The sequence below is a fragment of the Geospiza fortis genome, unplaced genomic scaffold, assembly GCF_000277835.1.
Source record: "Geospiza fortis unplaced genomic scaffold, GeoFor_1.0 scaffold104, whole genome shotgun sequence".
Classification (NCBI taxonomy): domain Eukaryota; kingdom Metazoa; phylum Chordata; class Aves; order Passeriformes; family Thraupidae; genus Geospiza; species Geospiza fortis.
The window spans coordinates 3,707,417-3,734,255 of NW_005054325.1; the positions used below are offsets into that span (position 1 = coordinate 3,707,417).

A 26,839-nucleotide genomic window follows, 5' to 3' on the forward strand; every position below is an offset into this window, starting at 1 on the left:
TTTCCCTGATTGATGTTTTCAGTATTTGATTCTGGTACCTTGTATTTTGTTAGAACAGAATCCCACAGAAGAAGACTGTATAATAAGTTAAGATGTGGAGACAGATATAAGAACATGAGATAGCATAATGGAAGTACATGTACCAACAGCCTGATGCCTGGCTGGATTTTGTTGGCTTTTTTTACTCACACAAGTAACACAGAAAAAAAACCCTGTAAGAATTTACGAAAAATTCCTGACAACTGAGACAGTCAAACTAAGAGACTCAGCAGATTAGAAATACAGTTACTTTTCACCTGAAGATCAAAAAATTACACAGCTAAAGAATTAGTATTTCAAAGCATAGAACAGTGAAACCAATATTACTCAAAAAGACACGGCCCTGCAATCACACATATACATCTCCTGCTGTAAAATCAAGGACACTCAACAGTATTTATTTCTTTCTAGAGGCCAATAAGACAAGAAGTGAGGAATCTCTTTTTGCTTAAAAACAGATTCCCAGTCAACTAGGAAACAAAAAAAAATTCACCACAGATGAATCTTTCTGGAAGCAAGGCATCAGGTGAACCCATAAACACTGTAAATAGGATACATAAAAAACTGGAACATAAAATTTAACCAATAAATCCCCACACTCAAGAGATTCTATAATTAGACAGTAAAACTTGAATTCAAGCTAGAAAGTTATTTAATGAAGGAAAAATTAAGTACAAAAATTCTGATTGCTCATTCTTTGTTCAGCTAGCAGTCATCAATCATGAGTTCAAAAGAAGAAGAAAGATTCTTCATTGGCCAGCAGCAAAACTTCCCATTCAGAGCTCACTTATTACATGTTATCAGTGTTTACATTTCTCCTGTGAATCTCAGGAGATGACAGTTACCAGCAAAAACCAGTATAGGATAACACCTCCTTCAGATTCAAACACAATCCATGTGCAGACACAGCTACACCAACACAAACATTTTTATATTTGTTAATAATTCAAAATATATTGGGGTGGTTTGGGGGGATGGAATGGTCTATTTTGTTTGACTGATTTTCACAAATTTATGTTGTTTATAGGCTTCAGATTTTAAAACATTGTCTTTTTCTCTGAACTACTTAGAGCTGAACACTCCACACGTAACAGCTTTGGACCTATGTTCATTATAGTCTCAACAGAAGTAAAATAGGCCTTTCAGTCTTCAAGTCTTTGAACATGACCTCCAGTAATCATCAGGGTTATTTATTAATTTTTAACAAATTAAAGGAAAATAACTACTGGAAAGATTTCCTGCTGTCATGTTACTGTAAAAAGCAATTGATGCAGCAGTACATTGATCAGCTTTCTTGCCAATAATTGTCATTTCTGCAGACACAGGCATGAACCTCACTTTTATAACATTGTAAAGTTTTGTGCTGAGAAGTACTTAAGTGCTTGAACTTCACTTGACTTACAATCAAACAAAAATTAGTGTCACAATGTTTGTGTTGTCAGAGCTGCAGCTCTCTTTTAAATATATAAGTTAAAAAAATTTTGCTGTAGTGTGATCAGGGATAGAATGAAGGGCAACATTTAGACTATTTACCTTCTTCTGGGAGGTTTAAGAATACACATTTTAAGGAAAGGGATGCTGTGGTCACAATCAAATCTCTGAAAGGCCACAATGCTATTTACTGGAGAGTGTTTCTTCTGAGATAGAAGTTTGCTGTCTGACCACAAAATCTGCAACAATTTAGACCTTCCTGAAACAAAATAACAATTTCTAAGACTAATTGCATGTATATACACAACTAGAAAACAAATGGGATCAATTTTTCAAGATACATGACAAAAACCCACATAGCGCACACTGAACCATGCAGAACCTCAATGCTGTCACTGAAATGTTTTAAAATCTATTAACAAATACTTTCACAAATAGGAAAAAAAACAAGTTAACATAATTAACGTATATAGCAGTATCACAAATTTTACCTGTACATACTGTAAATAAAGAATAAAAATAGCATATGCATTTCCATTTAAACTTGCCTGAAGATAATTATGAATGCACTCTGGCTGAACTTCAAGTATTCAGATTTTAAACATTAATTTACTTTGACTATGTGCATGTCAAAATGAAAGATTGCTGTCTGGATCCAGACATGCAGTATTAATACTGAACACGTGCATTCATTTCAGGTCAGCAGACATTCCAACTCTACTTCAGCAGGTGGTAGGAACAGCACTCTAATTAAAATCTATATTAAAAAGTTCACAATGGGCTATCTACTCTGAATAGCTTCCATACAGAAATATCACTGCAGCTGAAAGACTTAGAGCACCTTCCCTCAAAACATATCAATGGCCCCTCACATAAACCACCTTTCTGAACACCATTTCTACTTTTTCAACCTACCAGCAGATTTTTTCAAGGCAGCCCAATAAAGATTTCAGCACCCATTTAAGATATTAAGAAAGGTACCAAACAGTTCTTCAAAATAATCTCACATTTAAATACCAAAGCAATGAATACCTGATAAACAAAGTTCATTCCCTATTAGATATCTGTCTCTGGTCAATCACTTAATAAAATTATTGCCTTTCATAAGTGATACATCTGAGAACAGTGTAAACAAAGTCAAGGCAATCTCAGCCTGGTAAAAAAAAATTATTATTTAGTCACAGTTTTAGGGTAAATATCTATCTGTTTGGGGTTTGTTTTTTTCTAACTTAACATTTTTACATTACACTTTCAGGGTGAGGTTTTTAGTTTGTAATCAACGTATGCTATACTAAAGGCCAGAAATATCCTGACATTTGACAATGCAACAAATTCTTCAGTTACAGTGCTTCATACAAACAATAGAGAGCACTAACTCCACACAACACCCACAGACCACTCACTCCTTGTACCTCACTTCTGCTGCTGAATGAGGTGATGGTATGACCACCAGGCTGAATGTAAGTACTTAGAATTTTATGGCAACCACAGCAAATGAACTGGATAGGGAGATACCCAAAAACCCTGAAATGGAACATGTAAACCAGAGTTTGCTCCTCAGGTGTAACTGATAATTGCATTAAATACCTTCCAGGAAAAGAGTGATATCGGTCTTCTAACTCAGAAGACAAGTAGGTCCTTTTTCTTATTCAGATTTGAAAGCAACTAAGGATAAGGAACTATTCTATTACTGATAGCAAAACCAGACTCTTCATAATTACCGTTCCCACAGAAGAACTAAACCTTCTACAGGGAGCATCAAGATGATGACAATTGCAAAAGTATTCTCTCTTTCTTTCAAAAACCACTTGTTTCTCTGCACTCATACTGATGCCCCACAAAGTGAGACTTAAAGTGTGGCCTAATCCCTTCTCTCTTGAAAATCACCCATAGCCTACACCCTTACATCTCCATCTCTTTACTGGCAATAAGATCAAACTGATGCAAATTGTAGCCAAGGACAAATTCAAATAATGCTGTATCCCACACAATTTACTGTATTTAATGACACTCCCATGTGGAAATGATTAAAGTTTGAATTGCATGTGCCGGTCAAAAAATATTGGATGGCACCTGGATAACAGGTGCCAATTTAGATCTATAAATTCAAATATTATAAACAACAGTGACACAAGCTTAAGCTTTGTCTACAATGGTTGTTCATCATTAGATGTCTGTGAAGTTTTCAGCACTCAGAGAAATGGGTCTTTGCAAGCGTAAGCAGAAATAAAGGAGCATTTTCCTTCGCTGGGTACAGTATCTTCTCTTTCTCATGTGTGGAACTATCCATTATACTTCCTTTTAACCCAACCAGCCCAGATACTTAGAATGTTAGTCTGTCTAGTGCAAAGCTAAAAACATCTAAAAGTATATTTGACCTGCTTCTTTCTCCTAGTAAACAGAATCTTATCATACCCTTCTATTTAAAACAATTTTGGTTCCTAGCAAGAAACGTCCATTGCCAAACAGAAAGAAAATCGATATATAATAGTTACTTACTAATGTTGCATTGAACTTTGGTTACAAAACAGCACATTTCAGTTTGACTATTTATTTACAAAACAAAGATATCATGTAACCCCTAACATACAAGGACATACTAAGAATATTTAACACATCATATTAGGGAAAAACTTTAATAGTCTTACTATTTTCACAGACACAAAAAGAAATCATGTGAGAATTTTGACATCACGGATAGAATTCAGCAGAACACAGCGCTGGTTTACCAGACAAACATGTTCACAGCTCCATCACAGAATGTTAGACTGGTGTCACTGCAGCAAGTGGTTCCTCCACCTTCTGTTTTGCTTCTTTTAGCTTATAGGATACTGCTCAGCGTATAAACACAGGGTATATATACAGAACGGGACTGAATCTGTTTCTTTTCAGATAGAAATAGCATTTTAAGAGCAGGAGGCAAGACAGTCCAATAAGCAGATACTGTCCATTGTCAGATGCACAGACAGATCTGCAGCTGTTTACACGATGTGTCAAGGAACTGTGTACCTGCTTCTCTGCTTTAATGGTGATATATGAATCCACAAATAAAATTATCACACGAGGCACATCAGAAAGGCATAGCAATTACACTTGCCAAAGCAGAACTGGAATAAGGATCATTCTTATCAACTTATTCATGGCTAACTAAGTATGTTGTAGAAGCTCTGAACTTAAAACACAAACCTTGAGCCCGCCCAAATAATAAAATATCAACTAACAAGAAATAAAAAATTTGAAAGCTGAACTGAACTTGAAATTGTATTGTCAGCCTGACCACATTACTTTCATGGTAACTTATTAACACACTTCACATGTTTACCTCTACACACAAAAACTCTGCAGAACTGTAAGGTTGACTAAACATTGAAAGGATTTATGTAATTTAAGAGAACATAAGGTTAAAACAAAATACTTGGTCCTACTGTACTAATAACTGGGTATTCATACCATTTCAAGCTATGCATCTCTCTTCAGTGTCTTGCCTGAGTTAGGACCAGAACTCCCCATACAATGAAAGGAAAAAAGCCAACACACTTGAATTCCTTACCTCCAGGGGGTGCTTCAGGAAAGCAAGTATATTTTCACTTAGCTAACCAGACCTAACTTAAAAACTTAATTATGGGATGTATGGTAAAAACAATTTTTGAACGCCTATTTTGATAGATACCTTAGCATTCCCAAGGTAGTCCTTTGTTTATGATCACTTTAATGTAGCAGCTAAAATGTACATTTAAACAAGGACAGAAAGTCCCATTTCAACACTTTTTTGCTTGGGGGCTTTTGACAAAGAAGTCTTTTCATTGTTTATTCCAGACTGACATTTTTGAAGACACTACTCTATTTTCAAGTAAAACATTTGGGAAACAATGCTATAGAAATCAATGCTAAAAATCAGTAGACTCTGTAGAGGTTAAAAAATACATGTTTTAGCATACAGAAAGTCATACAAGCAGTTCAATTTAAAACACATCTTAAATCCACCTCATTCATCAGGCTTTAAATCCTTCATTTTAGGAATCTGTTTCTTGAGGATATGGTTTGCAACATAGATGGCACATGTGTTTTCAATCCTGGAATGTGTCTAAAGTAACTGGGTATGACTCGGTATCAAGTACCACACAGTTTGTTTCACAAGTCACACACTCCTTGATGTTAGCAAGACATTAACTGGTTCCACACTTTCCACACATCAAAGTTATTCTTGATTTAGTTTCTGGTACCTGAAGAACATGTTAAGGGGAGTAGAATTGCTTTTACAAAAAGCTGGACTGTATTAATGAAAATGAAAAAAATACAGCTATGGAAGCTTAAAACAAGGTTTTGCAAGGGCAAGAGGCTGATTAGCAGGCATTTCTGTGTCCCAGGCCTCACAAAAACAACAAATCCAACCCTAGTCCAGAGGGCTTTTCAAATTTTTTTCCTTTGTATATATACCAAAATTTAGAAAAATGTTTAGCTTGCATTCATTTTCCGTTTTTGTATGTCCACTAACAGTAAGTTTGAAAAATGTACACCCCTTCAATTACCTTCTTGAATCACAATTTGGGCAGGGATCTCTAGAAAGAAAAGTAAATAAAATAGTCCTTCAACAGGTGGCTCTCGCAGAGAAGTAAGAACCTATAAATCAGTTCATACAAAAACATTCTTTTCCTTATAAAATCATTTTCCTGCAGAACCAAATTAACTGAGATACAGGACGAAAGATCTCAACTTGATATCAACTACATGTTATTAATTCATCCTAGAAGCTGCCTTACTGCTTCAAACCAAAAGCTGTGAAAACCTGCAAAATAAGAAAGAGAATTATGTTAAACTAATTCTTACACATTTTAGACTGAACTACCTAGAAGCACTGCATCATCATCAGGGATCAGCAGCTATGGATATATTTCCTGGAGCTATGAATTGTTCTCTAAACTGAGGAAACTTTCACTTAAGACAAGAGATCTTCTTTGGTGTCCCATGGTTTAAAGATACAAACATCTAACTTTTGCCATCCAACCACACACTGCAAACCAATCCAGATCACCATGACTTCAATGTCTTGAGTTATATATGGCTAGAAACTACTTTTCATTTCATTGTGGTGTACAGTATTCCTAAGTCCACTTCTTCAATATGAATGAGCTATCCTCCCCAAAAACTGTGGAAAAAATTGTTGTAATAAAGCTTTTGCTGCTAAAGAAAAGCAAAATACTTTTTGCTGCTCAATATTTCCTTAGAATCCTCCTATAAGAGAAGTTGTTCTGCTAATATTTTTCTTCTTTTTTTTTTTTAACCTAAGTGTTATGCCAAATATCACATTTGCTCTTTAGTATGTGCTAGGTAGGCACACCTGGAACTTCAAGTACAAATTTATCAACTGATTTCAATTAGTGCCACGAAAGTGAGTCAAACTAGAAATGTTGTATACATGCAATGCAAATAATCACTGACACACCTGTAGAGGTGAGATCCAAGACAGCCACCAGCAAGATCTCAGGATGTAAATGAAGAATATACTTTAACAAATAAATTGATGTAATCATTACTGTAAGAAAAACTACAGCATTCACCAACTTTATCTGTTCCCCCCTTCCCCAAAAAAACAAGTAAAACACACTTAACAATGGAAAAAAGAAATTCATACATGCACACAGAAAACATGCAGTCTGGTAACATAAATGCCACTTTTGCACTTCACAGACCCTTTGGAGTTTGGTTGGGTTTTTTTTAATGATACATATAACAAGCGGCAGCTGAAGCAAACTTTCTTCTTTTGCTGGAAGAATCCACATCTTTAAGAGATGCAAACTTTCCTGGTGTACGTACCTGAGCCCCATGAAAATCTGCCTTGCCAAAATTTCTAAAATGTTTTTAAGCATGACAGTAAAGGAAACAGACTGCATAGCACATTGTACCTCCCGCACAGTGAAAACCTCTTGCTAACGCTGAGCATTATGAAAAAACCTCACCCCATCCTGATTGGACACACAAAACCCTAGCTGCATCACGTTGCAAGTGACTTAGTACCACACCCAGAAAGCTTTATTTGGATGATCTTTTCCATGAATGAACTTGTTTACAACTATATAGCACACTCTGAAACCAAAAGTCCAATTTTAGGACAGAAAAAAAGTTTAAATAATTTTAAACTTTCCCAGCTAAAAAAAAAAAAAAAAGAGTTAATAAACTAGCATGAACATACATGCATGATGATCAAATGATCAATTAATAAAAATCATACAAATCCCCCTAATCTCAAAAGACTTTTACACTAATCACTGCTTCATTTCCTTTGTGACCATATTGGAAATGACAGTGGATCTCATTTTTTCGGAATAATCTTCTAGGATATTTACACAAGCCTAATGTATGCAATGCTTCTGCATTATTAATAATTTCTGCGGGAAATGAATGAAAATTTTACCTCTCTTGCTAGGGTTTCCTCTGAACTTTTGAGTCCTTTCAAGCAATGCAAAGCAAGGCCCTGAGCCAGGAGATCATTTGTAGTGGGATCAATTAAGTGACTAAATTGAAAATAAAATTCAACAAAATGGCATTTTTAACCTAAATGTTAATTTAAACGGTACTCACTCCAGAAGAGGTTTCAGCGCCTATTTCGGTGCCAGCGCGGTCACACAGCGCCATCTAGCAGTGACTCACAGTACAGCAGCTACTGCGACACCCAGTTTAGCACTTTTACAAATAAAAGTTTGTAAAATCCTCATTCATTTAAAGAAATTCAAAGAGTCCAGGGAAGTGACCCGTACAATTGCTATAAACAAAGCTGAAGCTTTACCGACCGAATCTACACCAACTGCTGCAATTCTCTTCCCATTAACCAAATTCTAGCCTCACAAAAGGGAGAAGGTGTTAAAAACATCTTTGAGAGCTTATTATTTCTGCAGAAATCTTTCTAAAAACGATCTGGAAAAGCTAAGTAAGCATTAGTAGAACTCTTGCTGTAATGTAGTCCTGCACAGTTCTTATTGCAAGTCTGACATCAGACTCTGATCTAATGTTTCTCCAACGTGTTACCTTCACTTATTTTGAGTGGCCAAGATTTCTCTGCTTGTCATGACTAAAACTGTTGAAACATCTCAAGTTACACACGCCAATAAATTCAGGGTTTCTAACATACTGAGTGGGGGAAGGATCTTTAAGGCCCCAAAGAATGGCATCAAGATGGATTCTTTTCGAGATCAAGTTGCACAAAATACTTGCAGAAATCTATCACACCACAAAACACTAAAACAAAGCATTCCAAGTCTAAAGCTCTGGTTTCACAAGCACATAATTTAACTCAGCACAAGGAAGCCTTAGTGCTAAATGAAAGACAAGCCATCTCTTGTAAGCCATAGCTTGCCCACTCAGTCCAGGTAATGCTCTGCCTTCTTTCTTTCTCAATGTCTCAATGCATATGCATAGACACAAAGATTTGCACTGAATCAAACCAAGCAACTAATATGATTTTACACTAAAATGGCCCCAAAAAACACCAAAAGGTGACAGAGTATTTTTGAAACTACAGTGGGAAAAAAAATAAAAGCAAATAACCGAAGTGTGATGACAATCCTTCACTTAGCAATTCAGCGATAGTATTACTAAGAACAGTTATTGTGAACAACAGTGGTGGCCCTAAATGAGCTGTGAAAGCAAATCCTTAAAAAAACCCACTGTGAATCTCTGTAAATTAGCAGCATTCACTTCAGACACATTAAAAAACCAAAGCAGAGAAGCAAGCCATTCTGACAAGGATAGTGGACAAGCTAGCACCAAGACAGCAACTTCCCTATCTTCAACAGTTTCATTCAAAAACTATTTCCTGTAAATATTTTTCTATGGAAGTGTATTTCAGTATTTCTCATCTAATATAAAAAAAAAAAAACATTAAGTCAATCATGACAGAGTTATTCTCTAACAGAGCCTGATCAAGGTTTCAGCTGTCCTGGGACCTAAATTGGAAGGTTTCATAAACTGTATTTTGAATAAGGCAACAAAAAACCTCCCTCCTCCACATTTATCAAAATTGTACATGCTAGATAAACATACTAATGTACTTGAAGATTGATGCAAATAAATAAACTGGATAATGTCCAGAGGAATGGAACAAGAAAGGTCAGAGTTCTAGAGAAGATGACCTATGAGAGAAGCTTTTAGGAATTAGGTCTACTTAGCCTAAACACAAGATGCCTGTAGAGAGAAGGCATAACAGTATTCAAATATGTGAAAGGCTGCTTTGCAGAAGAAAAGAATCAGATGTTCTCCATACCCACTAAGGAACATACAGGCAGCTAAAGGCTTAACTGTGCTAAAAGGTATAGGTCACACACCCAGAAACACTTTTCAACCAGAAAGGCAGTTAATCATCCAAAAGGGATTATGAATTCTCCATCACTGCAGGTTTACAACACCCAGCTAAAACAAAAGCTGCTGAATGGCCCAGCCATGGGAAGTTCACCATGCCAGGTGCCTTTTGGCCTATGATCTTCAAGAGAATGCAGCAGTCTAAGAGGAGGCTCTGTCAGCCATGAACACAAACCTGCACCCTGCAGGTGGTGAGGGAAAACAGTTCCACTTAAAATTCCTCTCTCAGTCTTCCTCTGCATCAGTTTACACCCCAGAACTAAACCCTCTTCCTGCACCTGGCAGCTGGGCTGCCTTCAGCAGGTGAGCAGCATCAGACTGAGGTGCTGATCAAAACTATGTGAATTCCTCCTCAAGCCACCAAAGAGCAGAGGCAAAGTTCACAGCCCTCTCCATTTAAATGTAATTCTGCCTCAGTAAAGACAGGAACCACTGACAACACTGAAAAGCTGCACCTGTAAAAGAATTGGTAGCCACTTACAGAAGAAGACACTCTTTTTCTTGCTCTGCTGTGTTTTTATTTGGAAAATCATGAACAGACTCAAAGACAATTCTGCATACACAAGTTTTCCAACAAGCCATTTTTGAACAAAATGACACAAGTACCGTGGCAAAACAGTTTGCGAAGAAAATTTCCTTCCTCTCAGTACTTTCCTGGAGTTTGGGGTTTTATGAAAAATCAAGGTAAAAAAAAAAACTTTAACAATCAGATTTTTCTCCTGTAAAGAAAATTCTAGTAGTGCTTTTCTTATTGTACTCTAGTGTTACAAAGAATATCTGGAACCATCAGCAAATATATAAAGCTGACTGTCTTACAACTGAATGTATTAATTTTTTTTTTCCTAGTAACACTTCAAACCATATTCACTTGATGTTTTCCTTCCATCACTACCAATTATGAGACTCAAGCTTCTAGTTAAATAACTACTGGATGTTCAAATTTACTATCATCTGATGGTCTACATCTTTACAGTCACAAAGGAAAATTAACATTTCCACTGGGAAGTGAATTTTTCAAAGCATGATAAAGACAAGCAGAAAAGTGGCGACCCATGAATAAACAACAGAATCTCAAAAGTCAACTATCAGTTAGGGAATCAATTACAAACAAGCACACTTTTACCCTTAAAACCCAGCCAACAAAAGCTGAGGGTCCAAAATGCCTAATAAAATCTGCAGTTCAAGTCTTCTGTCTTCTATTAAATCGCAAGCCAAAAAAATCACTTCTCTATACACCAGTGTCTTGTACCAGTCAACAGCAATTCAGTTTTGGCACAATTAACTCCAAGTCTATTTATAGCTATCCAAGACAAAGTTCCTGCTTAGCTTCTTTCTGTAAGCAAATTCCAAAGCCAGGGATTTGAGGCGAGACAAAAGCTAATGTCTTCTGCTTAAATAGCCTGTTCCTCAGCCCAACACTTAATCTGCTAGCTCCAACTGGTTGCACACAAAAGCTACAGGATTCACAGCAGTGAATTCAAGATTGATAGATGTGCATTTCTGTAGGTCCATCATGCCCTGGGGCTAAGCATGAGTGTCGGAAAGACTGCATCAGCTCAGTCAGCTTAAGGTCCCCATGGGTGCTGTTTGGCCACAACAGCTATCCCACTTTCTCCAAGTGGTTGAAAATAGCACAAAAATCACAAAAACTGGACAGGACGAGGCTGAAGTTTCATATGAACAGCAGAAATAGGTTATGACAACATAAAATATTCTAACACACAGTTTTATGATGCAATAAAGTCATTTCTCTGTACATGCTGAGATGCAGAGCAGCCTTACCACTTCTCTCAAGGTGAGAGGGCTTGCTATCTATCTAGTATCTAGTATTGCTGAGACCAAATAATTACTTAGTTTCTGTGAAGCTTTATGAGCCTGTGCATAACTAGTTCGGTTTCAAATCAGGCTTTGGAGTACAGCAATGCCAGAAAAGAGCAGGACTGAATGGTTATTCCATGAACACCATGAGGAGGATACAAGTCACATGGGAGTCTGCTCCAGCTTTGCTCCAGATGGTAGCACAACATCATTTCACTAGCACAGAGCTCCCTCCCTGCTGACTTAAGGGCCTCATGGGGCACAGTTCTACTGTGGTAGAGGTACCAGGGACAGACTGCCCTTTCACAACTTGTTTGTCTCCACTACTTCAAGCATCATTCACAATAAAAGATTTTACAAAACTAAATTTAAAATATTTAGATGGCAAAAGCAAGAAAATTATACAACTCAGAGGTTCCTGAAGATAAGCTCAAGAAAATGATATGCAGTCAACATGAACGAACTAAAAAAAATTAAGTACTTCCACAAACCTTAAGTTAAGGACACAAAATACACAAGCTAAGTACACAGCTAGAACTCACCCACAGTCAACTTAGGATGTTAATTCCCAGCAGGTAGCATTTTCCCTCAAAAAAACACATTAAATCACATCCTGTAAACTGCTTAGAATTTGCCTGTACAAATGACAAAGCTAGCTTTGGAAACTTAGGATAACATCACGGTAGTGGCAACCGTTACCAAATGCTAGCCCTAACAAGTTGTTAGGCACCCAAACAATTAAATACTGATGTCAAACCTGAAAATCATCTGCCTTTACACTCACAGTTTTATTTATGCTGTAATTATGTATTTCAACAAGTAGGGTTTGTTCAGTAGTCCTTATGGTTTTTAGGGTCTTAGTGAAATAGACATGGTGAGACCGAGCACATAAGGTTATTAAACAATTTTTTAATCATTCCTCAAAGAAAGCAGTATGCTGATCATTATAAGCAAACTCTCAGATAACGCTTCAAAGATAAAAGTAACCCAGCCTACCCAGACCAGCAAACATAAAGCAGAAAGTGCTTCCAAAGGGAATAGTTCTCCAAAAAGGTGCATTTAGGCAATTATACCTTATGAATCTCATCTCCTTAACACAGACTCTCTAGAAGGGAAACTGAGTTCAACACAAAACATAACTGAAGCTAAAACGTGGTAACTCTCAAGACAGAACAGAAGTACAAAACAGACCTTCACAATCAACAGCAAAGTTGCCAACTACACCGGCATAAGACCAGAACGGCACCAAGTAACGTAAACCAAAGCAGGTTTATCCCAATGCATATGACTTTATTTCCCAGGTGCCTGAGGCTCCAGGAGTCTCCATTCATTCCGTGTTCCGAGCCCAGCAGGGCTGGCCGGGCTCGGAGCAGGTTTATTCCCATGCACATGGCTGTATTTCCCAGGTTCCTAAGGCTCCAGGCGCCTGCATCCATTCGGCGGTTCCGAGCCCAGCAGGGCGGGCCGCCCCGGAGCTCTCCCGGCCGGCGCAGCGCGGCACTCCTGGGGCACTGCCACCCCCTCTCGGCTGCGACACACAGCTGTATCACTTACTAAACAAAAAGGCATAAATTAAAAGCACAGATGAGCTAAGACAGTAGCAGACACACTCCAGGGATGGGAATCGAGAGACAAAAAATTGCTACATTTCATTACTTGTTCACTCAGCAACAGAGGACTTGTTTTAACACCTGAGAGCCACAGAATCACCTACCAGGCTTACATGAACATAACCAAAGCCAGCAATGAAGAAGGAAAAGAAATTACACCAAGTCTGAAAATCCTTTTCTTTCTCTCTCTCTTTTTTATTTTCCCATCTTTCTTTATTTGCTCCCATCAACGAGGAAAAGCACCAAAACCAGTTTGTGTCTATTATGTGTTTTAGTGCATTTCTACTGTCCCCAGCCAGCCTCCATAATCACACAGCAGTCTTTTCTCTTAGTATGCCCTCAGGCCTAAAACAGGGAGAACAACACAGATTAACGTTCTGTATTCGGAGGCACAGAACAGTTTGAGTTGTGCTACATTCAAAATTCTTAAAACTAACAAGCTAGAAAGCAACTCAGCCAGGCTTGCCTTGCTCCCCAGAGTAACTTACAGCAATTCTCATACGGAGGCATCCACATTGCAACTGACAAAAAACCATCCCCAAGTATATTAAAAGCATCTTAATGCAAAGCTGCAACCCTGGCAAGTTCAGAGAACTCTGTCCTCATTGGCAGCTAAACTTCATCCTTTCTAGCAAATGAACTGTAGACAAACTGAAGCAAGAGCCTGCAGTGAACATTAACCCTCCACCACTATTCCCCAGTCCTCCACAGTAACATCTTTTCCAAATGCTCCTACAAATGTTCCTGATCAAAATAAAATCCTGCTCCTACCTCTGAGAGCACATGGTCAAAGAAATCTCTTCAGGTTATAAAAAAATGGTCTGTTCTCCCATTAGCTTTTATAAATCTACTATAAATTCTCCTTAAGCATGAAGAACCGTGAGGCATGTGAAACTAATGTCTCTGTAGAACACCCTATAAAGCTCCTCATCATCTGGGTGTTCAAAGCTGAACTCACTTCATCACTCCTATTTATGCTTCATTTGCTAATTGCTTAACTGTATACTACAGGGACATGTTCCACATAGGAGCATGGATGCTACCATGAGTCGAAATTTACCTTTCATGGTTCAATCCTTTTCAAATTCATTCTTCTGGATCACATTAAATTCAGCACTGCCAGAACTAAATTCCATTGCACAACCAGCAGAGCATGCAGCCAATGCCTTGTCACTAGAAGTAGCCCTAAACATGTCGTGCATGCTTAAATTTGCCTATCTATCTGAGCTCTCTACAAGTGTCTCCGAAGATAGTGTGCACATGGGATTTATTAGGTTCTTCAGTATGCTCCCAACTTTCAGTTCCCTGCCCTATGATTGTGAAATAAAAACACAGAAAGAAAAAAAACCAAACAAAAACAAACAAACAATAAAGTCACTCACAGATGAATACATGATTTTGAAGAGGATAAAGACAGTACACACTTGTCACATCAAGTACTAATGGCAGTGATGCCATTACGAGAAGAAAACAGACTCTAGTTCTTATCTAGTTCCCCCATAAACAGGGAACACATTACCCAGTATGAGAACTCAGAGTTCTACCCTGTAACGGAGACAACAGCCTCAAAGCTGGACTCCCCACTTAACAGAAAGTTGCCCAACAGGAATAAGAAGTTGATCCTGAGGAAGCTGAGGTAGGAAAAACCCACCGCAAAGAGGTCATATATCTTGCACTGTGCTACAAGTCAGAAGTGATAAGTAACAGAAGACTAGCCACACATGGGTTAGGAAGTTTTACAAGGAACACTGGAGCAGTAATACACAGTTGCCAAAACCACAATTATACGTTAGTTTACAGAGACTTAGGAACATGCAGTGCTGCAGATGAGTCACAGCATGATGCTGTATGAACTCTATACTGCAAGAAACCATCCCAACAATATTCAGATTCATTGTCCCCCTCACTGGCTTATAGCAAACTCTGGATGCTCTGGGAATATCTAGTCCTTCTGAAGAACTGTGAAATTTTGATCGCCTGCAGTTGTGCAACTCCATCTGCTACATCCCGTGAGCCTCACCTGTTTTCTTCCCCACTATGTCCCATTTCACCCTCTCTCCTCATCCTCCTAACCATCTCACCATGAAAGTTTCACATTTTAAAAAGAAAAAAACCTTCACACCCACATCCCAAGTGTTCCCATACTAACTGCATGTCAGAGCACACTTTTCAAGCCTGAGCACCAAGAATCAGCACACAAAACAAACTTATGGCAAGCAGCAACTCTGATCTTCTAATAGCAGGAATACGCATCACTGGAACTGTAAAGCAATTATCTCAAGATAACAGGTATAGAAATGTTACTTTACTGCCTCACTCAGTATCAACATCCAAAAGCTTTTACATCCGGAAATAGGAGTCAGCTTGAATCTGAAAGAAAAATCTGTGGCAGAACAGGTATGCCAGTAAGGTTAACAAACAACGCAAAAATCATATAGGGCTGTGACTCTGAGTTATAGACAACGGGAGAATTCTTCAGTGAAGGTACACCAAAATTTACATCTCTGTTCACTCCTCTCCATTACTCAGCTGCTTCAGAGACAGTTTCATGACTGCAGTGTCATAGAGAAAACAGAAACATTTTTCATCAACAGAAAAGTAGCGTGGGGTATTACGCGTGTTTAAGCACACATCGTGCATACCCTGCCCCTCGAGAAAGGATTGAAAATTATTTTTTCTTTCTAAATTGAAACTGCACTCACAACCATTTGAAAAGTACAAATCCAAACACAAGGACTAACCTTGAATTCTCTGACTAATAAGGCACTTCATGAGCAGCTAAAAAAGATTTGTCTTTTAGCTTAATAAAGAACACTAAAAATACCTCACAAAGAGGATGGCTCACCACAAAAATCACACAGTAGTCACTACAATTTTACATGATACTTATGAAGGAACAGATAAGCATTATCAGCAGGGTGGAGAGCAAAAAATGGAAAGACCAACTGCTGATTCTGAGCAACTAAAAGCATACACTGGAAACCAGCAGAGATCTTAGTCAAAATACTTCATCAACCACTATGCAGCCTGCACAGAGCTTATTTGAATAATACAGTAACCTATTAAAGAGATCTCTACTTTAACACAATAAAATAAATCAAAATCTAGTATTAAAAATTTTATTGTGTAGTACAAAAGTACTTTTAAGACAACACTCGAAACAAAGGACCAGATACTGAAGTGATTCACAACCCAGGAATCAATACCTGTACACTCTTAGTAATTTTCTTTATTTTGCACTTGGATGAATAAAATTCATGCTGCAGCATGTTCTGCTGCATCTGCATGGGGATGGCCAAAGTCTACACAAGCACGGCTTATGCAACACAATGAACACGAGACAATGCCATTAAACGCTGAAGTCCATTTTAGATTGCAGCACCCCATCTGCTTTTCAACAGCAGACTCTTTCCTTTTACACCTGTCTTCTTTTAACATGAGGTCTTAAGGAGATCATTCTTTCTTCCTTGTCTTCTTCCTTCTTTCTTCTCCTCAAATGTGTTGTTTAAGCAGATGGAGAGTCTTAATGATACCTCAGTTACATCCACTGGTAAGCAAAACTGACAAGTGTTTAGAAAATTAACAAGTAGAAGAGGCAAAAAACCCCAGATAATTTCTTTAACAGGATTTCAAAATATTATTTGATATTTGCTTTAGAGAAATACATAAATTCTCTGCACAGGGAGTTACAGAGGTGTATATAACTTGGACTATAAACACTAAGAATTGGCAAGTCTCACTGATACAAGTCCTGCCAACTAAACACAATAATGGAGTGAACTCTACACAGCCAGCAACTTTGCATCCAACACACTTGGAGAAGAAATCTCTGAGACAGTGAACAGGATGCCTGAACTAATTTCAGATTAGTCTAAAACTGCACAAGTAAAGCTAAAGGTCTGTAACATAACCCAGTTTTCTAAGTGCTACATCAAAGCTAAGCCCACTGACTTAGCAGGAACAATTCTTGTTTGTATAATTCCATGCTAGAGAAGGAGTATGTTCTGTGCTAGCATTTATTTCTAAAATCCATGAAAATGTAGTGCAGATAAACTATGACTGGCTTAGCCTCACTGAATGTTAAATAGCAGTTTTTGCTTTGTCTCCCATCAAAGAAAAAATTAGTGCTCATTTTTCTGGTATTTGTAAGTTACTAGCAATGCCTTTCTTACCCCCAGCATATTTTACAATGGCTGAGGAGGGAACGCTTTGGACCTGAACAGTCCTGAGACAGAAGCAACCTGTATGAAATAACAAGCATACTTAATGTCTTGGGTCCACCAAAATGCACTCAAAGCTGGGCCAAAACCCATTAATTCCACAGAACTAGAAACATACAGATGTCAACATACGTGAACAGAACTGCCCACTTGAGAAGTCAAAGCATTCTATGTCTGACTACACATGTGCAGTTCCATTTTCAGAGAGAAAGCAAGCTACATGGCAAATGTACTTAAGTCCCTTCCAAACAAAAATCTTGCTCACAATATTTGAAAGCTCCCAGCTCGCTCACTTCCTGTTTTTCACAGCAGGCATTACAGGCAGTCTGTACCATGAGAGTTTCTTCCTCCAGGGCGTATCTCACAGGGAGCACTCCAGCAGGTTTGCAGGCATGTCTAAACTATACAGCAAGTCATGCTGCCAAGAAACCAAAACCAGTTTTAGAACCAGTAAAGCCACCATCAGCTACACCGTTTTCAGAATATGAACAGCTACCCATGGTACAGCCCTACATTGACAGCAGCTGGTCCACACATTTCTGTGCGGCTCAGGCTTATAAAGGAGCTTTGTGTTCCCACAGGATGGTATGCAAAATTTGTTCAGAGTGCTGCCCACCTTTACACTGTAAAAGCAGATACAAAAATAGGTTCAGCTCTTCTGCTGGCTTCCCTTTGCCTATTTTTAAGCTGATGCAGTCCCTGACTTTAATCACCATTGCTGTTATTGCAGTATCTGTATATTGCTGATTCACACTCTGGTCTCTCCCCAAACAGAGGCAATCTTTGCTGTGGTAAGTACAGCCCTCAGTTTTCACCTTTGGATATAGACACTCCTGGAAGCAACAAAGTGTGCTTTAACAGAAAGAACATTTTTTAAAAACATGAAAAGCAAGAAGGACATTATATCCATGTTCAGTTTTAGATAAGTCAACCTGTAAGGCAGGTTGCATTGTTACAACTTCCAGTTAGCAACAGGAGTCTGTCTGATGCTGCTTTTCTTCCTTCTGTATTTTTCCAATCTTGCAATTAGACAGAAGACACCAGAAACAGTGCCTGATTCCTTCATAATGGAGCAAAAACTGCAAGTAAAGCTCACATCTTATTTTCTAAAGCCAGAACTTTATTCCAGCATCTTTTCAGGAAGTGTTGTCTCAAAAGCTTAGGAACATGTAGGAAATAGGTTAATCCAAACACTTTTAAGTAATAGCTGACCAAGACACTGTGACAACTGACAATCTTTCATTCTAATGAGTGTTTCTATCTTTTCCCCAAGATTATAACAGTTTTACAAAAAACTAACAAATTCTAGCAACACAGGGATAGATTAACATAATAGCTCTTACAAAAAACTTTCTTCTTATTTTTTGCATACCATAAACAATATTGAGTTTAATTTCAAGAAATGTTTGACATTTGGATCATTTAAGCAACAGTTACTGAGTAGATGCTTCACTGTATAGGACAAAAAGATTAAATTCCTATTTGACATCCTATCTGAACTTCCCAGATGATTAAATATAAAAAAAGCCAAACATACTTTCTTAAGAACAGACTGACAAGAATTACTTAATTTCAAAAGACGAAACTACACTGTGTAATTTCTGCCTATCACCTACTATTGAGGCTTTTTTGTTTGTTCCATTTAATGTATGTACACACATTAACATAAACTAAATCAAGACTTAGATTTAATAATGACTAGAAACTAGTAATCAATTTCATGTACAACTACCAAAATTACTCTGGGACTCCTCTCCCAGCAACTGCAACTTTTATTAGGTTTTTAGTTCTCAGTTTCAGATTCTAGATGTAGACTTATTTCTATTCTAATGTTATAAACAGTTAATTTTCTAAAAAGATAAGGTATCAAAAATGTAACATAGTTCTTTCCTTCACTGCACTCCCATCCTCCCTACATCTCTCCTAGTAAAATCCCAAAAGCACAGCATAGTCATCTGAATCTTGACAGGCCAAAAGCAGCTTCTGGAATAATATGCATTAGAACAAGAAAGGTAAAGAGGAATTAAATTTAAGAAAGCCAAAATGAGAACATATTTGCAATCTTATACAAACAGCTGCCACAAATAAGGGGTTTTGGACCAGCACTCCACTTCCACTCTGTGGAAAGAGCATACCTACTCTAGAGTTCTACTACTAATTTAATAATCATGTGGGTTCCCTAAAGTAGTTCAGCACTTGAATAACTTAGGGTCTTATTTCTACATAAGAAAGATCAGCAGCAATAAAGGAAAATGAGATGCAACTGTTTAACGGTACCATGAGACATTTGTGTGAAAATCAAGAAATCATTCCGTGAAATCAGTATTGTTTTTAGAAAAATGTCAGGACAGACAACTTTGTACTCTTTCAGTATACAAGTTTAGGTGCAAGACACACCTGAACTTTAATTCATTAATAAAATATAAGTTTCTATTTTGACAAGTCAAAAGCTATACAAAAATATTCAGATAATACTTGTATATTGAAACATCATATTAATCCAACTTTTCAACTCTTTTGTCAGCATATTTTGCATTAAGGAGATGAAATGTAGTCAGCATAACCACAAGTTTGGGGGTAGTTTTAGGCTTGGGGAGACAGAAAAAGATGATGGGGAGATTTTAAAATACTTGGAAGGAAAAGAGAAGTAGCATTCTCAGCTCTTTGGAACCTATGAGGTACAATCCTGTATCATCCCACCTCCATCACACTGATCATCCCTCCTGAAAGAACATTTACCTGGAGTAGAGCACCTCTGCTCCAATGCACAAACACACATCACCAAGTGAAAACACTGTCTCTCTCCCCCTTTCCCTTGGGTTCCACCAATTACAAATAAAATCCAAGAATTAATATATTTCCTATCCACTCTTACGAAAACTTTTCAATTCAGTTTAGCAAGTAAAATGTCCAAAAAAGGCACTGAATTGCATCTATCTGATGTCTGCCCTGTCAAGAAAATCTAACCATTCTGAAAGCACTCATCCTGTAATCATTCTGCTTAATGCCAGGAAAACACTTTACGTCCTCACCTTCAGATCAGAAAGGGATCAGAAGGGGATTTTTAAAAGCATAATTAAGACTGAAAACATGTGATGACAGCTTGACAGCTCTGAACATTCACCCCAGAAAAACTGAATTACAGGGCTCACTCATACTGTTACCTGTAATTTTGTATCCATATGCAGCCAGCTGTCCAGCCATGTATTCACCATCTGAGTTATTGTGAGAACATCCCCACGTACGAATCCAGATTTTCTGAACACCAGGAATAATGCTGTCAAGTAAAAATGAATGAGAAATGCAAGTTAAATGATGAACAAGCTTCCCTGTTAAGCCCAACTGAACTGACTGAATGAACCGTAATTCTTCAAACATTAAATAAGCAATGCAAACAGTAACAACTCCAAAACGGCTGAGGAAAAACAGTGATTCTGTGATTTCAGTGTAATTGGTATTAGGCCTTGCTGTGATAGAGCAACAAAAACCACTGTAGGGCTGTGTTTTGTGTTTGTGACTGGAACAGTGTTAACACACCAGTGTTTCAGCTGTCATTGAACAGTGCTTGCTTGTTTCCCACTGTGCTCCATCCCGCCACAAGCAGGCTGCAGATGGACAACAGGTTGGGAGGAACATGAGCGGAATAGCTGACCAACAGGATAATTCATTCCAGATGACATCAAGTTCAGCAATAAAAGCTGTGCCATTGGTCTTTCCAAAATAACCACTGTTCTGAGACTGGCTGGGTACCAGTCTGCTTGTGGGAGGTGGCGAATGGCTGCTTTTGCATCACTTGGGGTTTTTCCCTGCTCCTTCCTTCCTTCACTTTATCTGTCTTCATCTCAACCCACAAGTTTTCTCACTTTCACTCTTCCAGTTCTCTCCCTTGTGGTAGAGTCAATCCACCACAACTAGCAAGAAAAGAGATAGAAAAGAGTTTCAGCATGGAGAAGGTGCAGGAGCTGTAGGATAACAACAGAATCAGTACACTGCAGTTATGTTACAGCAACAACAAAAACCCCAACAAAACACACAAATAAACACACAAAAAAAATCCTAAATTTAAACTCCCCAAAGTTCTCAAAATTATCGTACCATGTAACAAGTAATCTTCAAGTGACAGCACTGAAATCAGGCTACCAGCAAACAAACTGCAACTTTTTGCTATTACAGCATGCATTGACTGCAGTTCCCTCCCCACAAGCCAGCTCTATAAATTAACTTGATGGCCACCAGCCACACGAACAGTGGAAAGCCCCCATCTTAACCTTTCCGGGCTACAGAAGCAGCATGGCAGACATGCAGCGTGGAGTTAGCACATACAAGGCTCCAAAAACCAACAAAAAGTTCTGTAAGAAGCTCTCATTGAAATTCCTGGGATAACTGCCAATGAGCTAAAGATGCCAGTACAAGAACACCACACATCCTGGAACACAATACTGCGCCCTGCCTACAGCTTTTTTTCCCCTCCCCCTCCCCGCTTCTTTTTTAACAGACACTTCCCCTAGCTAAAAATAGAAATTTGTTGATGGAACATTAATGATCATTAACCGCAAACACAGAGTATTTAGACTTCCTGCTGTCTAAACAACACATGTTCAATGTTCTTTCTTGGGTACAAAACACTAAAACACAGCCTGCTAGAGAATATATAGTACCTGAATGCTTTGGGGCACGAACTACTTGTGTGAAGTATCTACAGAGCACCAGCTCAGCTGTCCATACATTCCTGGCAGACTGGGGCCAATGCACCTTTAGGGGCATGCAGACAAAAATGCATTGTTATGCTTATAAAACCTCTTTTGAACACCAGTGAAAACCCAGAATTTTATTTCTCCACAGGAAATCAAATTTCCATACACAATTTATTTTTATTTTTATCATCTAGGGAAATTTTATCCACCAACTTGAAACTAATGTTTGAAAAAAAAAAACAAAAAAGAAAAAAACCCAGATCTCAGACCTGCAGTAGAAACTAAAATCAATAACTGAGTTGACATATACTCTAATCAATTCCACTGCAGCAGAAAGTTGATTCTGTTCTTATGGAAATCACAAGTAGGAAAAACACAAAGATGCATATCATGCTTACTGCATATTGTTTCCACTGAAATAAAATAGCAAGTTCAAAAGAAATTTTACCATGTCACTTGCAGGATGTACACACAAGAAGTACAGCCTTTGCAAATCCCAGGATGCAGAAAACGGGTTTAAAGACTGAAGCAAGGCTGATGTACCCCTCATGAAAGGAGACTGGGTGAGAGAATACACAGTTCAGCACACTGAGCATACAAATTCCCTGGGCCCTGGCAGGATGCACCCACAATAGAGACAGGGACGTACTGGAGACAGTCCAACAAAGAGCTATAAAGATCATGAAGGGACTGGAACACGCCTCATAACAGAAACACCTCAGAGTGCTGGGACTGCTCTGCCTGGAGAAGGCTCAGGATGATCTCATCAAAGTATATAAATACCTGAAGGGAGAGTGCAAAGGCGGCACAGCCAGGATTTTTTTTAGTGGTGCCCAGTGACAGGACCAGAGGCAACAGGCACAAAATGAAACATGGGAGGTTCCCTCTTAGCATCAGGAAACACCTTTTTCACTCTAAGAAATGACCAAGAATTGGCACAGATTACTCAGGGAGACTGCAGAATCTCCATCTCCTGGAGATACTTAAAAACTACCTAGTCAGAGTCCTGCCAACTGGTTTTTTGTGGCAGTGCTCAAGCAGTGAGTTTGGAAAAGATGACCTTCCAAACTTTTTTTTGCGCCTCTCAGGATTTTGTTTCTATTACTCATTTCAGAAGTCAAAAGACTACTCCAGAACTGCATTTTGAAGAGCTCAGATTATATTTAGGTAATTCAGATTAAACAGACGATTTTTCAGAAATCCTCTACACATAAAAGCATAACAGAAACCATTTTTCCAGTCTGATTATTCCATTCATCAACATCTCAGTGATAACTGATTTCTAGGAAAAGGAATTTACTTAAGATTTATTATTTATTCTCTCTACATTCTATGCAGACTATTTACGCCTTTTTATCTTGTACACAGGTTTCACATTGAGATATAACACAAACTTCCACCTTCTTTTTAAAATCTGACAAGTGCATAGGAGACACAAGAAAAGTACCAGCACAGGGTCAGTGTAAGACCTTACCTGTCACTTGGGGGCTCATCATCTGTCTGAGCGTTCTTCTGGGAGTTGCGTTTTCGCACTTTGGGAAAAACATTCCTTCTCACAAACTGCCGATCGTGTGGCTTCAAATTCTCTGCTGACACGATGTCTTCAATATCCTCAAGCACTGATTCACAGGCAGCAGGCATCTTCAAGAAGTGTTGGGAGAAGACTGGCATTAGGAAAGCATTTGAATACAAAACCAAGGCCTTGTATCTACTGCACATTTCCCATAAGGAAAAGTCAGATGTATCTCTAAGCATATGTGCAATGTATCACACACATGAGGGATACTGAGTACATAAAAACAATCCACTACCAGAAACATTTCCTGAATGCCCTCTTCCCCCAGTACCTCAAACACAGGCAGGGAGAAAGTCACAAACCATACAGATTCTTAAGGGCTTATTTATAAATCATCTGCTCCTTGGCATCTCCTAACTCAAAACCTCTTCACCTCCTCTGACACGACACATTCAAGATACAGGTATTTTCCATCATGTCAGCATCATAATCAAATAGTGAGCTCATGTCATATGATGGATGCACTTCTACTCACATCATAGAAAAAGAACAAAAGACACAGAACCCAAGTGACTGCTCCAGAGCCCATTCTGGCTCTCTTATCTGTGTGTGTACACTATCCAAATATGTTTTCACAGTCCTTCTGAAAACAAACCAAACTATTCCTAGAATTCCTGATCCCACATGCCTTTCATCTGAATTAGTTCATTCACTGGGACAGTAAAATAAAAATTTCTGTTTTCAGGTACAGAGTGTTAAACAACTATATCTAACTAATAAAATATATATATATATATCATAACCGGGCTAGAATAATATATTTAAAAATTACTAATATCTAATATTTTCCACAAGACACTAAATATATATGCATATGTATCTCCCAGCAGATGTGAAAATCCAAATCAGTTTTCAGGAATCAAAAAAAAAGCCATTTGCTAGAAAAGTCTATTAAAAAAGCTACTGCATTAATTACACACCACACTGTGCTGTAACTCCTAGTTAGAATAAAGTCTGAAGTACCACTGGAAACTCAGGTGTATTACATAAACCAAGAGCTTACTAAGGAAATCATACAAGGGTATTTCAGTTTACAGGGAAAATACAAGACTTTCCTAAGTGACAATGAAGAACAAAAAAACCAAGGCTTTAACATCTTTAAACTTATACTTCAGTAACTGAAGATTTGCTACTGGCATAACACTTCCAGATGTTGCAAATGACTTATTGAAGAACATAAGAAGTTGAACATCCGTGCACTTTCCCAGTCAATTTTGCAAAATATGCTTCAAAGTAAAACTTCATGTAAGCTGAACCATCACACATCTGCATTTAACTTAAAAAGGAACAGAATGATGTCTCAAAGAGGATGCATCTGCCCAAGCTACTAAGGCAATTAGCCTACTTCTAAATAAAAAAAAAACAGGATCTATACAATAATGCAGCAAAAGATGAACAAAAGTAAACATTTGTGAAAAGTCTAGCAATATGAGAGAAAGGTGACATCTCTTATGTCTAGCTTATACCACTGATAATATGAACAAATAAGCAAAATTCAAATCAGTATCTGGAAGGGAATAAAAAGTTTTGATTTGTCATTTTTTCCTCTCTAACAGAAAAATACCCAATATAATGGAGCAGCTGGAAAAACATATAAGCTTAGCTTATTTCAGTGACCCATGGAACAAAGAACACAGCCAAACTAAAATTCCTACCTTTTTAAGCAAGGTATAAATCCTCTTGGACAGTAAACCTGGAGGGTGGGGGGATAAGGAAGAGGAAAAGGAAAAAAAGATATGGCATGAAAAAGCAGAACTAGCAGACAGAAAGCCATGAATTCATGTTATTGTCCAACAAGCACTCATCCTCCCTCTGCAGAAATACATTCCTTGCTCATGAGTTTGACCTCATGAGTTTGACCTCATGAGTTTGACCTGGTACACACGCTGGCTGGCTGGCAAGGTGGAAGAGTTCCCACATTTTCCCTGTCTCCTGAGCAGTGGCACTGTTCTTTTTATCCTTCTTCTATAGAGTCTTTTTTTGTCAAAGTCAGATGTATTAAGGTTATCTCAGACTTCCTCCAGATTCTGTCTTCAATCAGTTTAAAATTTTGAATGAAAGAAAGGAGAAAGATTAACAGCAAATTTTAGTTCAAGTAATTCACAATTTTTTTTAAATTAAAACACTGTGGAAGCTATTTTAAAACCGATTACTTGATATCTGCACTAGTTCCATATGCATGCATGAGAACTGCTTCACTAGGGAAAAACAAATGTGCAGACAAATTCCTGCAGCTATTCTGGCAGAGAGACTGAAAAGCAGTAACAAAATTAGAGGTTAATGTATTCTTCTCATACAGCCCAGCTGCACCAATAGAACTCTACATTTTTTCTTTTAAAAAAGATTAGTGAGCAAATAAAAAACTAGAGTTGTTTTAACATTTTGTCACAACCAAAACTTCCAGGGTGCCAGTCTGGTTTGGTCATCCCTGCTCAATCTCCTCACACATACCAACAGGAGAATTTCCATCCAGGTGGAAGACGGCTGCTCTTTTCAGCTATTTACCAACAGGTGTCTCTGGCAAAGCCTCAGGATTTTATTCCCGGCCTCACACAGAGCAGAAAAAAACTGCAGCGTTAATACACAGAGACCGAGTTTAGAGCATATACGTGTATGTGTGTGTGTCTACATATATATGTACGTATCACAGAACGATGGAATTGTTGGCGTTGGAAGAGAGCTCCAGAGATCATCCAGCCCTGCCAGGGCCGGGCCACCTGGAGCGGGTTACAAGGGAATGTGCCCACGTGGGTTTTGAACGGAGAGGGAGACGCCACAACCTCCCTGGGCAGCCTGTTCAGTGCTCGGCCACCCTCAATGTAAAGTTCTTCTTCCTGTTAAAGCGAAACTTCCTGCCTTTTATTTTATGGCCGCTGCTCCTCGTCCTGTCACTGGGCACCTGAAGAGTCGGCACCGCCTCTGAGATAGTCACACGCACTAATGAGATCCCCTCTCAGTATTCTGTTCTCCAGACTAAACAGACCCAGTTCCCGCAGTCTCTCCTCATACACAGAAATATGTGAACAACATACACACAAACACACACATACATTAAAAAAAAATAAAATATATATATATAAACACACAGAAAAGAGCTGC

The 26,839-nt window shown here is 38.3% G+C and overlaps 1 protein-coding gene across 2 annotated transcripts in view; it reads right to left on the reverse strand.

Annotated features, from left to right (window-relative positions):
* Positions 1-25,443, reverse strand: part of CDKAL1 (CDK5 regulatory subunit associated protein 1 like 1) — a 376,797-nt gene extending 351,354 nt beyond the window's left edge. Inside the window, exons 1-3 of one of the 2 annotated variants that reach the window (XM_005420967.2) lie at positions 25,396-25,443; positions 23,639-23,805; positions 20,635-20,747 (exon numbers count right to left, since the gene is read on the reverse strand). In XM_005420967.2, coding sequence (XP_005421024.1) covers positions 20,635-20,747; positions 23,639-23,805 — 280 coding nt within the window. In that variant the 5' untranslated portion in view covers positions 25,396-25,443. Of the gene's footprint in view, positions 1-20,634; positions 20,748-22,128; positions 22,223-23,638; positions 23,806-25,395 lie in introns of those variants that run through there. The other variant, XM_031056967.1, reaches the window with a different exon arrangement.
* Between the last annotated feature and the right edge of the window lie 1,396 nt (positions 25,444-26,839).